This window comes from Bufo bufo, chromosome 5, assembly GCF_905171765.1.
Source record: "Bufo bufo chromosome 5, aBufBuf1.1, whole genome shotgun sequence".
NCBI lineage: Eukaryota > Metazoa > Chordata > Amphibia > Anura > Bufonidae > Bufo > Bufo bufo.
The window spans coordinates 356995037-357011365 of NC_053393.1; the positions used below are offsets into that span (position 1 = coordinate 356995037).

Sequence of the window (16329 nt, forward strand, 5' to 3'; positions counted from 1 at the left end):
CTCTAAAAAATCTAGCTATTAAAGCGTCACCTGCATATTGGCCATCTGTCCAGGCATTAATGGCTGTCATGTGAACTCTCAACGTATTAGGCTTTAGGTATTTTTTGTGCCCCTCTTGTAGGAATTGCAAAATGGAGTTGGTAGAGATTAGTAACTCTTTTTCCTGCAACCAGGATGAAAACTTTCTAAATAATCTGTTGTACACTGAAATAGTAGACTGCTTTCAGGAGGACAGTAAAGTAGAAATGACCTCATCTGAAAGGCCTTTCTCTTTTAATCTTTCCCTTTCAGGTGCCAAACGGTTAAATGCAACTTGTTCAGTTGAGGATGGTAAAGGTCTCCCTGTAGAAGAAGATCTGGGTACAGAGGCAAAGTCCAGTGATAGTTTTTCGAAAGTTGACATATGACAGAAAACCAAGCCCTGCGGGGCCAATATGGAGCTATTAGTATCGCTTCCGGTGCTTCTGATAGGAGTTTTGGTATGATCTGAGGTAATATTGGTATGGGAGGAAAATGGTAAACAAACTTGTGGCTCCAATTCAGAGAGAAGGCATCCAGACAGTCGGGTTTGTCCGCTCTCCTGAGTGAACAAAACTTCAGGACTTACTTGTTCTTTCTGGTTGCAAACAGATCCCATCTGGACGGCCCCATTTCTCCACTATTTGGGCGAAATATTTCGGGTTCAATTCCCATTCTCCTGGACACACCCTCTGTCGACTGAGCCGATCTGCCCTGACATTCTCGGAGCCCTTGATGTGAACTGCCATTAGCTTGTGTAGGACTGGCTCTGCCCAAGACATTATTCTGTCGCAAATGGACTGTAGAGAGAGACAACGCGTTCCCCCTTGTTTGTTTACATAATATGCCGCCGTCGCATTGTCTGTCTGCAGGAGAACTGCTCTGTGGTAGAGATAGGGCTCGAAATGCTGCAGGGCTAGTTGAATGGCTTTTAATTCCCTGAAGTTTGAGGATCTCCTCATAGTGGTTGAGGGCCATTCCCCCTGAATCCACTGGTCTCCCATGTGCGCACCCAAACCTTTGCGGGAAGCATCTGTGGTTATCACTACTCTTTGTATGACGCAGAATTCTCTTCCTTTTATCAGATTTTCTTCTCTTGTCCACCAAAGAAGCCCTCTGCGCGTTACATACGATATCTTCATCATAGTGGTTAGAGAGTTGGGATTCTTGTCCCAACAGTGGAGAATTTCTCTTTGCAGGTCTCTCATACGAGCTTTCGCCCATGGAACCTCTTCTATAGCAGCTGTCAATAACCCGAGGGTGCTCATTGCCGAACGGATAGATATTTTCGTTGTAGAGATCAACGACTGAATTCTTTGAACAATCTGAGCCACTTTGAGGGGAGGAAGAAATACCCTCATTACTTCTGAGTCTATTAAAAGACCCAGGAACTGGATTCTCGTAGTGGGGACAAGCTGTGACTTTTTTAGGTTGACAATGAACCCAACTTGCTATAGTAGATTCAGGGCAGTGTGTAGATCCGACCTCAGAATTTCCTTGGAAGCTGCTATAAGTAACCAGTCGTCCAGATATGGCACTATCCTTAGACCTCGAACTCTCAGAGCTGCTATTAGGACGACCACAACCTTCGTGAAGATACGAGGGGCCGGAGATAGCCCGAAGGGAAGAGCTTTGAATTGATAGTGCCAAGTCTGACCTAGAGTCTTGACCGCCACCCTGAGAAATCTCCTCGATTCTTTGTGGATAGGTATATGAAGGTATTCATCCTTTAGATCTATGGATGCCATCACCTCCCCAGGTTGCAGGATGCTCAGGACAGATCGTATGTTGTCCATCTTGAATTTTACCTTTTTTAAATGGTTGTTTAGAAACCTTAAATCTATGATAAGGCGCCACCTGCCATCTGGTTTTGGAACAGGAAACACTCTTGAATAGACCCCTGAATATACTTCCTCTTCCGGCACTCTCTCCAGAGCATTCATCTGTAGGAAATCCTGAAGAAGAGGCATAATTATTGGATCCTCTGTGTTGTTTAACAGGAACCTTTCTCTTGGATGATGAACAAATTCGAGTGAATAACCGTTCTTGATGATATTCCGAACCCAATTGTCTGAAGTGACACTCTCCCATTTCGTATAAAAGTTTCTTAACCTTGCGCCAACAGTGAGGGCAGGCCTGACGTCAGAATTTTGAACTGGAGGCAGGGGCTTCAGAAGGTTTCTTCTTTCCCTTGTCCTGGTAGCGGAAGCGAAACTTCTTTCCTTGCTCCTGTCTATTACGACCCTGAAAGGAAGATCTTCCCCTCTGCGTACGAAATCTAGCAGATCTGGGCCTGAACGTTTGCTGAAATGCTAAAGCTTTCTCTTTTTTATTTTCTTCCAGGATCTTATCCAACTGGGATCCTATTAACTTTCCCGGTTCAAATGGGAGGCGCAAAAACTGGATTTAGAGGAAGCATCTCCCGTCCAAGGTTTTAACCATATCGATCTTCTTGTAGAATTCACTAAAGCCATGTTCTTGGCTGAGATCTTTATAACATCAAGAGGAAAATCACAAAGAAATTCCACAGCCATCTTTAGGGTCAATACTTGATCCAAAAGTTCATGCCTTGATAACCCCGCTTGGATGTCTCTGGTTAGTTCGCTCAGCCAGACTCTTAAAGCTCTTGCAACAGGCACTGAGGACATTGCTGCCTTCTGCAGGGAAGCAAGGTTGCAATGAGCTCTTTTTAGGAAGATGTCAGCTTTCCGATCCATAGGGTCTTTTAATAGGGAAGAATCATCTGACGGAAAAAAAGATCTTTTGGACAGACGTGCAATGGCTGGATCAACTTTAGACGGCAATTCCCACTCCTCCGATGCTGCTGGGTCTAATTTGTATAGGGACTTGAAGCGAGGTCCTAAGTCCAGGCGTTTATCGGGTCTCTTCCATAATGGTCTTTAAAACCGGGTGAGCGGGAAGAACTCTGGATTTCTTCTTAGGGGAGTAATGCAGGTTACCTTTATCTTGAACTAAATCTTCTTCATCATTAGTTTCCAGACAACGCTTTACTCGTCTAATGAGTTTTTCTGCTGAATTCTTTTTCAATAGGAAAAATTCTTCGCTGCCTGCATCTGAATCCGAAGATAGGTCAGATTGAGAAACAATAGCTGACGACTGAGACATGTCATCTGAATGATGATGATGATGATGGTGGCTCCCCCCCCCCCTTCCTTGCTACCAGAAGTAGAAAGTAAATTCTGCATATTTTCTTTGAACCAGGAAAAAAACTTTTTTGCTTCTTCTGCTAATGAGTCCTGTGGGCTACAATCCATACAGATATTGGATACCACTTCTGGTGATAAGGGCTGTAGACAAGTGATGCATAGCTTAGATCTTGCGGGCTGCAGAACAGGCGGGATCACAGATGTCGTCTTGTAAATCATCTGGAAGCGGCAACTTACAACCTGCACAAGCATGGTGCTTTATCTTTTTATGGCTCTTCCGGCTCGACATCTATAGAAAGAAACAACTTTAATTAGATGCACATATAGAAAGCATAAGGGAGGCTAAACAGGGCAGCAATACCTTTAGAGACTCAGAACTCGGCTGCCCGGCACAGCAGACGTGTGCAAACAGCCTCTGAGTCTCTAAATAGGATCTAGGATTTGAATTTGCCGCCCAAACACGCCCCCAACGTGATGACGTAACAGAACCTGGACGCCGCACAGGAAAAGGCAGAGCGCCTGTGCCAGCAAAGAAACGAGGCATAGGCATAAAAGGCCGCGCGCGCGCCTATACATTTAACAGAGCCCGCGGTGCATAACAGAAGAAGAGGTAAGTTAACCCTTCCTGAACATTTACCCGGAAAAATAAACAGAAATGAGCCAGGCAAGCGTCGGCAGACAGCCCAATACTCACCCGGCTGTCACTATCTGTATACCGGGAACTAGGTCAGCCAGGCAGACGCACTGGACACCGACTGGCGACTTGCTACAGGCATTACCAGGCAAACGCACTGGTAGGCAACAGCCACAATGCACTATAGCAGGTCTGGGCTAGGAACACACTAGCCAGACCGAAGGAGCCTGAACAACGCTAGGCTCAAGTCCTTTCCAGGTGGGCAGCAAGGTGAGACCATCACCTGATAGAGTAAGGACTAGAAAAAACACAATTGGTGCAGTGCCTTGGCGTCTCATATAGAGTACCTAGGGTATTGTCAATTCTGTTAATTGTTAATTGTTTAATTGTTAGATTTTTTCTAGGTGGGCGGTCCTATGATAGAGTGACTGGGACGGGAAATATCCCTTCTGTGCTGCTGCAGGACGAAGAAGAAAGAAAAGCTATAAAAATGTGCTATCGCTGTAATCGTTCTGACCCAGAGAATGAAGTTCACATGTCAGTTTTATTGCATAGAGAACGACATAAAAACAAAATTATGGTGGAATTGCTTTTTTTTATTTCACCTCTTATGGGATTTTTTTCTAGCTTCCCACTATATGATATACAATTTTGAATGGTGCCTTTAGAAAGTGAAATTTGTCTAGCAAAAACCAAGCTCTCATGTGGCTATGTAAACAGAGAAAATAAAGAAGGTAATGGCTTTGGGAAAGTAGGGAGTAAAAAACAAAAACTGCAAAAACAGAAAATTGTCCAGTCAGAAAGGGGTTGAAGAAATCTAATCCACATTCTGCATAAAAATTAAAGTCCATTTAGGTTGCAGAACAGGTTCTTACAGCAGATTTCACTCTGCAATGCAAAGGGGTACATCCACCACTAATTTGTTGCTCAATCTGTGACAAATCTATATCTATAACTCATGTGAACTGTGCAGAAGATTTGTTGCAGATTGAATTTGAATGAATAAAGTATCATATGGAAGGGATTTTCCTGGTCACATGACCTTCCATAAATTACCATTTTATTGACCGGACTTCTGTTTGGACAGCACAAAAGACTTTGTAAACAAGGGAGTATACCTGATAAAATATAGAAAATGGTGCAGAATTTCAACAAAGACTATATTAATAAGTGCCATATAATCATCTCACAAACACATTGGTGAACTGTTACCAAAAAGTGGCCAACCCCTTTAGCGATAAATGTACCCAAAAATGAGCTTAAGCACTTCATTTGCTGTAAACATGTCATTACAAACTATGGTGAGGGCCCCCAAAGCCTACGAAGGCTGCCAAAAGTGACAATCCTGACTGGCTGACAGCACCTTACCTTAAGAGTGTGTCTATCTACCTTAAGATCTCATTATCACGCGGCACTGTGTCTGATGAAGGCTAATGTAGCCGAAAACGCGTTAACACGTTGTTGCCGCATTTCACTGTATCACAAAATAAAACGCAATTTAAGGAATCTTCTCTACTGCTGTGGTTTCTATTATAATACGACTGGGGTGGGAACCCTATACACAGCAGATACCTGGTGTGAACAAATTTGTTACATATAATCCTGACTGGTGTTAAGATGAATTTTTAGGATATATTATAACTTACAAGTTTTTTTTACATTTATTGTATGTTTTTCATCATTTGTAGGCTTATAATGAAGACATGTATGGTAGTAAATATCAATGGATAATCCCTGGATGGTATCAAGCACTATGGTGGCAGCAGGCCAATTCATCTACCTGTTCAAGTAAAAACCTACTGACAGCCATGGAAGGATATGTTGGAGTGGATTTTGAACCTCTTAGCACAAAAAATATCAAAACTATATCAGGACGGGTGAGCTTCTGTAGTACAGCACATATATACATTAGTACTGTTAAGCAAACTAAAGCAATAGTCAAAAATAAAATGGGGCAGATGTACTAATCCTGTCTAAGGTTTAGACAATTTATATATTGTGGTCAATGTATTAATATGCAACTTTTGCTTTAATTATTGTTTTTGTTTCTGTCATGGGTTGCACTTGTTTTTTCAGACAAATTTGCAAAATGTTGCATGCCATTTGTCTTTGTAGCACGAAATATCGATTTTTCAGTCTAAAGTCTAATCATATTTATTACAAAGGTATCGTCAGTTTGTATGCCACCAGGTAATTGGAGCACAGTTGTAGATTTTTTTGTGACTTTTACCAGAAGGTCACAATAACAAATCTGGCTAAAAGTGTACCCCATAAAACATCTGGCCACCCCTTAGTAAATGTAAACTGCTGGACATGGCATAGACGTACAATAAAAATTGCACACTTTTTTTTGTTTCTTACATAAAACCTATAGATTAGCCAGTTTTTTAAATATGGTACACTTTTAGGCCTCTTGCACACAAACTTTTTTTTTCTGTTTCCATTCTGTTTTTTGCGTTCCGTATACGGACTGTATATGGAACCATTCATTTCAATAGATCCGCCAAAAAAACGGAAGGTACTCCGTATGCCTTCCGTTTCCGTATTTCTGTCTTTCCGTTCCGTTCAAAGATAGAACATGTCCTATTATTGTCCGCATAACGGACAAGGATAGTACTGTTCTATCAGGGGCCAGCTGTACCGTTCCGCAAAAAATGGAATGCACACGAACGTCATCCGTATTTTTGGCGGATCCGTTTTTTGTGGACTGCAAAATACTGAAAAAGCCATACGATCGTGTGCAAGAGGCCTTAGACTGCCTAGTCTAAGGGTGTAATGTTTCAAGATGTGACCTTTTGATTTTTGGGGGTGTCTGCTTTGCTTTGAAACCATTTTTGTGACAAATGAAAATGACATCACACCATTTGCTAAATTTGTCATACGAGTCACATAGTTATATCTCTGTCTAAAGTCTAATATTATTTATTACAAAGGTTCCTTCAGTTTGGATTGGAGTACGCTTGCAACTGTTTGAATAAAAAGTTACAATGATAAATCTGGCTAAGCGGTAGCTCTGCCCACAAAACATCTGGCCGTTCTTTAGTAAATGTAAACTGCCAGTCATAGCACAAATCACCCTAAAATGGCACAAACAATACCTTTAGTGAAAATGCCTAATCCACCAACAAAACAGGCAAAATCATAATCATTTCACTCTTATGGTGCAGCACATTTAATACATTACCCACTTAGTTTAGTATATTACTTGGCTTGATTTATGGCACAATTTTGCACGAATTTGGTGCACATTATCTTACTCCAGGCCACTTTCTGGTAGGTCACACCCCCTTATCAGGTGAAAAAAAGTGTCTAAAAATATGTACTATGTACAAAACCTTTTAGTTTTTTGCTTTTATGGTGCAAAGTATGTCCAAATTTTTTTCTCATTTTGATTAGCAATGTTCCCTCAATGTTCTTTCTATAGTCAAATCGCTAGGTAAAAAATTTTAAAATCCTTAAGACACAACGTTGCCACCACTGCCAATTTGGCAAGTGTTGAAAATTGATTGCAAAACCCCAATTTCTTATAACCAGTAGTCATTATACATGATCACAGCATCCTTATATTGTATGGAGGAAATCATCAGTTGATGTCTAAGCACTCTACAAATCTACTAATAATATAGGTTATAGAATTGTTATGCCAATATTTTTTACATAAATTACAGACGTACATATGGAGATACATGATGCAAACAATTGGATCTTATATGCATCTGGATCGTATATGCATGTGTTGACTTTGATGAGATAAATCATTATTGTACCTGTAATACTTTGGTGTTCAGAAAAAAGCTGAATAAATTGATATACTACCTTCCTGAAAGAGAGGAGGGAATAAAGCAGAAGCTCCTAACTTAGCATTGGAGTTAACAACACAAAGAGTGGTAGAGGAGCTGGGATGAGACATCTGATTGGTAGAGGAGACACAGCACAACTAGGAGGAGCCTCTAAGCAAATGCGAAGAAAGAAAAAATGCATGTGTAGAAGGCACAAATTATTCAGGTTAGACAGAACTTATCTAGCTGCATTAAATTTGACATTTATAAGTAATGTTACACGTAATACATCCAAGGACAAAATATATTTGGGAGAAAATGGCACATTATATCTACATATTATACTTGAACTGTATGTGGTATATTATTATCTTAGAATTACACAAAGAGTCATCATTATTTCCTCTATTTAGACTCCACAACAGTATGAAAAAGAGTACAATGAAAAGAGATCGGATGTGGAGCCCAGTAAATTTCATGGTTACGCTTATGATGGAATATGGGTAATAGCCAAGACACTACACAGAGCAATGGAATATCTTAATGCGACCAATCGGCATCAAAGCATTCAGGATTTTAACTATACAAACCACAAGCTTGGGAAAATTTTCCTCGACGCAATGAATGAAACAAACTTCTTTGGAGTAACAGTAAGTACATTCTATTGTATAGCAGACGAGAGAAAGACGTATAGAACAAGAGTTTTTTTAAAAATAATTTGTATTAGATATTTTGATAAAAGGCCCATGTATTTTGTGTTCACATCTACTGTACATTGGAGGCTCCATTAGAAACTTTCATTGCATATTCTGTCAAAAATTGGAGACAAAATAATGAAGCATGTTGCGCTATTTTGTGCAGCAAAAAGGCAGACATCATGACGGAAACCCAACAGACCCAATTATAGTTAAAGGGGTCTCTCGGTGCAGTTTGTGTTCGTCATATGACGGATTTGGCCCTTTCATCTTTGTCATTGCTTTGCTCCTAATGCGAACCCATTCTAAAGAGCCGCACACAATGACATATGGCTACTTTTTATTTTTATGACACTAAGTATCATATAAAAGTTCAGTATTTTTAAGAAAACTCACTTGCTGAATTTATTTTGAAAGACGAGGGTTGGAGAGAATGAACTAAATTAGATTAAAAGAAGATGCTTTCTTATTTGAGCCTTCTAAAGCATAACTAATGCTGATGTCACATGAAATATTACATAGTCCTCTGTCAAGTGTCATTCTTTCGGCATTACAGTCACACTTTTCAGCTTTGTAAAACATGAAATTAAATAGGTGTGCTGAATCCTTAGACATTTTCACATGGTAATCTCATGATATTTGTGTCAAGGATTATTTCCTAACCATTCTTTATAGGCCTACAGTTAATATCCCTAAAATCCAGTTAAAGGGGTATTCCCATCTCAGACAATGGGGGTATATCACTAGGATATGCCCCCATTGTCTGATAGGTGCGGTTCCACAATGAGAATGGAGAGGGGAGAGCTGTTGCTGGAGGACCCCGGATTTCCCTGGGTCTGTCCACCACCAAGAAGTGAATGGGAGCGCACCGCGCACGCGCTGACCCTGCTCCCATTCATTTCTATGGGACAGACAGAAATAGCCAAGCCAGTGCTCGGCTATTTTCAGCGGCCTTATAGAAATAAATGGAGGGCAGCTGCGCATGTGCAGTGTGCCCTCCGTTCATTTCTCCACTCCGTTCTCATCCTAGCGATGTCTGAGATGCAAAACCCCTTTAAGCACTTGTTTGAGCAACTGAAAAATAGTTGCCTAATTTGTAATAGTTTTTTTATGGCTGAAAAGCATTTCAATTTATTTTGTTACTGGTGTTGTGACTGCTCTGTGAAATGGTTCTGTAAATTTAGTGTACAAATAGGCTTCCATTCAAGTTATTGAAGCTCTGAAACAGCTAGGAATTAGAGAGTTACATTTTATCACGACAATATAAAACACTATATACAGACAATGGGGATAAGTTATTGTGAGGGGACTTTTTGAAGAAGTTTTTTTGCTTGAGTCTGCATTGAATCTTGAATCTTGCATTATTTGCACCATTGTATCAAATGTTCCATATATTCAAATGTTTGATAAATTAGGTGCATCTTTGACTATGTCTAGAGATGTTCCTCCAGTTTTTATGCCACCCCTGTGAACTTGCAACATTTGTGCGATGTTTGTGTGACTTTTTTCTGAATATTTTCAATCTGGTTTACACCTCATTAGCATAGCTAACCACAGTCACTTTTCATAACTGGAGTGAATGGTGTAAGATCACAAAATGTCACACATTTTTCCACAAATTAAAAATAAGCCTTCTTTGTGAAAAAAAAAGCCTTAATTCTGGAGTGCAGGGCTTGATAAATCCCCTCTATTATGTATGAGCATTTACAATAATGAAAGCATGTAACAGGCAGGAATTGCTGTCCAAGAGTATGTGCCTGTCACATAGTAGGTTCTTGTCACACTTTGCTTCTAATACAATCAGAGGAGTACACAGATCTTATAGGGCCCCATAGCAAAACTTAACATGGGGCCCCCTTCCCTGCCTAGTTTCCCTATACAAGTGACACAATCACTGCCAGGCAACACAAAATGCACTGTAACAGATCTGTGACAAATTATTTTATTTTTTTTATTACACAGAAGAAATTTTAACTCAAAAAAACATTGTAATTAAAAAGTTATCCCTCTTCCTCACCCACTTTATCTCACTTATATGTCGGAAAAATTGGAATAGGTGCCTAATAAATATGGTGCTCATTCTGAACCATATTTTTCAGTGTATTTACACCAGACATACACCCCCACATTTTTGTAAATATTTTATTATATCTTTTCATGGGAGAACATTGAAGATATCACACTTTGTCACGATGGTTGATAAAAAAAATGGCTGCACAATATTTCACATACAAACAATAGAGCTGAGAAATGGGGATCATTCTAAATTAAAGTGATATTATACCTACTATAAATGGAAAAATAGAAGCTCTTTGCGCACATTTTTGATCAAGCGTGTGTCGGGCCCATCTACCAGCCGTCAAGGTGGCTTCCGCAGATGGGTATCTAACACTAATATACTGCCTCTCTTGGACTTACCTAAGCCTACAATTTTCAGGGCAGAGTAGGAACCAGCTACATTTATACTCTTCTCAACTTGCAGGATAACAGGCCGAACTGGATGGACAAATGTATTTTTTAGGCCATATATACTATGTTACTGTGTTACTCTTGACGCCTGGTAGATGGCCCAACACATGTTTGATCAAAAATGTGCGCAAAGAGCTTCTATTTTTTCATTTATAGTAGGTATAATACCACTTTTTATTTAGAATGATCCCCATTTCTCAGCTCTATTGTTTGCATGTGAAATGTTGTGTAGCCATTTTTTTTATCAGCCATGTTTGCTTGATGAATATGCACCTGTGACTATGAATATAAATGCACTAGTCTAAATTTTCTTTGTCACAATGTAAAGTAGTCAGTGTACAGCTTGTATAACAGTGTCAATTTGGTGTGCCCTCAAAATTACTCAACACACAGCCATTAATGGCTAAACCGCTGGCAACAAAAGTTAGTACACCCTCAATTAGCCATTTTCCCTCCCCAGTATCATGTGACTTGTAAGTGTTACAAGGTATCAGGTGTGAATGGGGAGGTGGTGTGTTAAATTTGGTGTTATCGCTCTCACACCCTCTCACTGGAAGTTCAACATGGCACCTCATGGCAAAGAACTCTCTGAGGATCTGGAAAAAAGAATTGTTGCTCTACATAAATACGCCTAGGCTATAAGAAGATTGCCCAGAAACTGAGCTGCAGCACGGTGGCCAAGACCATACAGCGGTTTAACAAGGCAGGTTCCACTCAGAACAGGCCTCGTCTAGGTCAACCAAAGAAGTTGAGTACACATGCTCAGCGTCATATCCAGAGGTTGCCTTTTAAAAACAGACTTATGAGTACTGACAGCATTGCTGCAGAGGTTAAAGGGGAAGGGGGGTCAGCCTGTCAGAGCTCAGACTATACCACACACTGCATCAAATTGGTCTGCATGGCTGTTGTCCACAAAAAAGCCTTGCTGATGACAAGTAGATTAAGGGTATGGATTACTGAAACCATGTCCTGTGGTCTGATGAGACCAAGATAAACTTATTTGGTTCAGATGGTGTCATGCATGTGGGGCGACAACCAGGTGAGGAGTACAAAGACAAGTGTGTCTTGCCTACAGTCAAGCATGGTGGTGGGAGTGTCATGGTTTGGGGCTGCATGAGTGCTGCCAGCTGGGGGGAGCTACAGTTCATTGAGGGAACCATGAATGCCAACATGTACCGTGACATACTGAAGCAGAGCATGATCCCCTCCCTTTGGAAACTGGGACACAGGACAATATTCTAACATGTTAATGACCCTAAACACACCTCAAAGACAACCACTTCCTTGCTAAAAGAAACTGAGGGTAAAAATACTCGACTGGCTAAGCATGTCTCCAGACCTAAACCCTATTGAGCATCTGTGGGGCATCCTCAAACAGAGCACAAGGTCTCTAACATCCACCAGCTCCATGATGTTGACATGGAGGAGTGGAAGAGGATTCCAGTGGCAAGCTGTGAAGCTCTAGTGAACTCCATGCCCAGGAAAGTTAAGGCAGTGCTGGAAAATAAAATATTGACACTTTGGGCACATATTTGGCCATTTTAACTTAGGGGTTTACTCACTTTTGTTGCCAGAGGTTCAGACATTAATGGCTGTGTGTGTTGAGTTATTTTGAGGGCACACCAAATTTACATTGTGATACCAGCTGTACACTGACTACTTTACATTCTATTAAAGTGTCATATCTTTAGTGTTGTCCCATGAGAAAAGATATAATAAAACATTTACAAAAATGTGAGGGGTGTACTTTTGTGAGATACTGTAAGTCTCCTGCTTCCCTTATATTATAAAGCTGTCTGTCTGCCTGCAGCCACCACTAGGGGGAGCTCAATAGACAGAAATGTATGCAGTTACAATTTACTGGAAGCCAAAATAATCTATTTGCATTGAGCTCCCCCTAGTGTAGGCTGCCTGAAAATGCAGTGTTTTTACATTGTGAAGAGGAAGAGGGAGTTCAGTGCAGATTCTCCTCTCCCTAGGTCCCATAGCATGGGGTCTGCCTACATTGAAGGTATGCCACTGAATCCAATTATTCTACTGTAACATTGTGACTGGAATATTTGAAGGCGCTATTATTAGAGATGAGCAACACAGTCCCCCCAGACTATCCTGGATGCATCATTAGCTTGATAAAGGGCACTTAAAACAGGCCCAAAATGTTGCAACATGTAACTAATTCATACTGGTGACAAATGGAAAATTAAGAATAAAGCTAACGTTTAATTGCATCAAAATGCAATGGGTTTTCATCACCAAATCCAATCCTTTTACTGTATGAACATCTCAGTATGATTTTTTTTCTTACCAGCAGGGAATTGGTTCCTTGTGCAACTTAGAAAAGTATCTTAATAAAGAAAGTGATCATGTTGAAAAATAGACAAAAGCTATGTTTGAAGAGAATACTGGCCTTGTGCTACACATCATATGCTAATTTCCCAAGATACTTGTGTTTAACAACTATAGGGACTCCTTGGGATTGCAGCCTTCCAAACCTAACACGGACCTGATAGCACATGGAAATAATTGTTTCTTTTCATGCTTTGACAGTAAAATGTATGTCAAGGATTGCTATTTAGTACTCTGAAGAGAATCTGGGGAGACTACCTAAGGTTTGGATTGATGATCTTTTGTGGTAGCTCTACTATCATGCTGGGACATCCTGTAAAATATTGCTGCAGAAAGGCCTCATTTAGACTTGTATGTTTTTCCATTGTATTGTACTGTCCTTATTGACTAGGTGCAGAATTTGATGTCATTGTTCCTTGGATTTTTCATATAGATATTCTGATATTGATGATATGTCTTGATATTTTCCTACACAGTATTGGGGAAAATGTATCAAAGCCCGGCGTTTTAAGGCAGTCTTTAAGTTCCCTTGCAATGCCGGAAGATGCGCTTAATTTATAATGAGGCGCATGCCTTATCATAAAGTAGGCACATCCTCTGAGCAGTCTGTGAGCAAAAACTAATTTACGGCAGCCCATGGCAGTCATCATTATAATAATTAGTGTTGAACGAAGCAAAGCATCCAAAGCGGAATTCGGTTCGAAGTTTAAGGAAACATCAATTCTAAACTAATCCAAATTTCCTCGTGCTTCAAATCAGTTTTGCTAAAACGCCTGGGTGCACGTGTTAGAAGGTGAAAGTAGGTGTAGAGGAGACAAACTCAGGGACGCTATATCACCCATAATGCTGTGCAGCCAGCCAATCCGCAGGTAGCCATCTCCCCATGATTATGTACACACAGCAATGGAGGACCCTATCTAGGTATAGGTATATTTACAAAATCCACAAAAAAAAGCCATACAGGCTTAGTACCTAACTTGACCCAGATAAATATTTGCATATTGATAAAATATAAATTTTAATTGTATATATTTAAAACCCAGTTGTGAGCAAAACAAAATGGTATTAAAAATAAACTGTTCCCTGTGTTAAATGTCTGCCCAAAACCCCTGAGGAAGCCAATTTATCTGGCGAAACATGTCGTGGGGCAGTCTTAGGTTTTATTGATCTGTTTGCCTGTGTTCTTAGTCTTGATAAAAGAGCAAATACGCATGGTAGTGCATCTGTTAATAGGTAGTTTTGGCTTTAATGTGAGCTAGTGATGCAACTGGCCACTAGTGGACTGTTAGCAGCACCTATGTGATTTAGTAGTGAGAGTGCACACCCCTGCTATTAGCAACTAAACACAAAGATATCAGACATTTAATGCAGGGAACAGTTTATTTTTAATACCTTTTTTCTTTTGCTCACAATTGGGTTTTAAATATATACAGTTAAAAGTTATATTTTATCAATATGTAAATATTTATCTGGGTCACGTTAGGTACTAAGCCTGTATGGCTTTTTTTGTGGATTTCATCCCCCTGTGATGTCACAGCTAGACAGAGCCCATTAAAATATGCTCTGTCGCTGGTATTTTCCTGTAAGCTGACCAAAGGGAGAGACTTGACAAGATGCTCATTCATTAGGGACAGTGTTGCTGCAAAGTACAACATGTTAACAGAGAGTGCAGGGCGAGCATAGGAGCCTGCTGAACGACAGACTTTGCTACAATTTATCGCCATGTACATAAGTGTGCAGTGCACCAAGATTCATCATAGCTAGCAAATCAAAGTTAATATATAGAATTACTGTGCCGCAGTATTAAAGGGCGGTCTAATATATTGCCACATGCATATTGTTCAACTGTTGACACAATCCCGGTTAATCTTTGAGTTGATAAATAGAATTACTTTGCCTCAGTGTTAAAGAAGACCTTTCACCAGAATAAAGTATCTAAACTGACTATATAGACGTGTAGAGCGGCGCCCAGGGATCCCCCTGCACTTACTGTTATCCCCGGGCGCCGCTCCGTTCGCCCGGTATAGCCTCCGGTATGTTCATAGTTAGGCTCCACCCAGGGGAACCTGCCGGCGTCTCCTTCTCCTAACTATGAACATACCGGAGGCTATAACCGGAGAACGGAGCGGCGCCCGGGGATAACAGTAAGTGCAGGGGGATCCCTGGGCGCCGCTCTACACGTCTATATAGTCAGTTTAGATACTTTATTCTAGTGAAAGGTCCTCTTTAAAGGGTGGTCTAATATAATGTTATCTGCATCTTGTTGAACTGCTGACACATTTTCAGTTAATCTCTTATTTTATATATAGAATTACTTTGCCGCAGTATTGAAGGGTGGTCTAAGATATCGCTGTCTGAATCTTGTTGAACTGCTGACACATTTACAGTTAATCTGTTACATTACTGATACAGTAACTGTACACTATGGCCAACAAACAGTTGCCTGGGTCCTCTAAAGGAATGTGCAGTGGCAAAAATGTTGCTGTGGCCAGCACAAATAGCAGCAGAAGAAGGGTTGGTGTCATCCAGCGGTTATGTTTTGACCAACAATTCAGCTGTACTAGAATGATTGACCCTCTATTCAAAATCATCTCAAGTGACAACAGATACACACAACCAGTAATCTGTGGGTTCTTCCAATACCATGCTTAGTTGGCATGACTCAGGAACTGTGCCCTTACCTGTTATGAACATGCTTCTTGCTTTTGCTGCTCCTTCTGCTAGCAAAGAAATGTACGGTATACTGCCGACTATCCTCTGCTTTTCAGCAAGGATGAGCTTTTTGAAGACAGTCAGTCTGTTCAACTGTGCGGTGGAGCCAAATTTATCATAGCGAATAAATTCTTTTAGCTGCTGTGTTACATAGCGTCAGTATTAGACCACGGTTAAATATCCAACTACGAGCGTCTCAACTTCATGAATCTTTAATACACACTGGAGCTTTAATTACTATTGCTGCAGGTCTAATATATTTCCGTGTGCATCATGTTCTACTGCACCCACATTTATAGTTAGTCCATTATTTTAATGATAGTGTTAGTTAAATATTTAGCCTTGTACAAGTTAGCATTGGGCCCAAATTCATCATTGTTAATAAGTTAGTTAAAAAAAATATATTCTGCCTCTATATTGTAATCCCCAATCCCTATGATGAACGGCGTTGAGTGGGTTACCTGCACCTGTCGTCGAAGGGTAGACTCATGGCGATCCCTTCAGTGTAG

The 16329-nt window shown here is 40.4% G+C and overlaps 1 protein-coding gene across 1 annotated transcript in view; it reads left to right on the top strand.

Annotated features, from left to right (window-relative positions):
* Positions 1-16329, top strand: part of GABBR2 (gamma-aminobutyric acid type B receptor subunit 2) — a 940304-nt gene that overhangs the window by 449171 nt on the left and 474804 nt on the right. Inside the window, exons 6-7 of the mRNA XM_040433083.1 lie at positions 5508-5696; positions 8012-8248. Of these exons, the coding sequence (XP_040289017.1) occupies positions 5508-5696; positions 8012-8248 (426 nt within the window). The remainder of the gene's footprint in view (positions 1-5507; positions 5697-8011; positions 8249-16329) is intronic.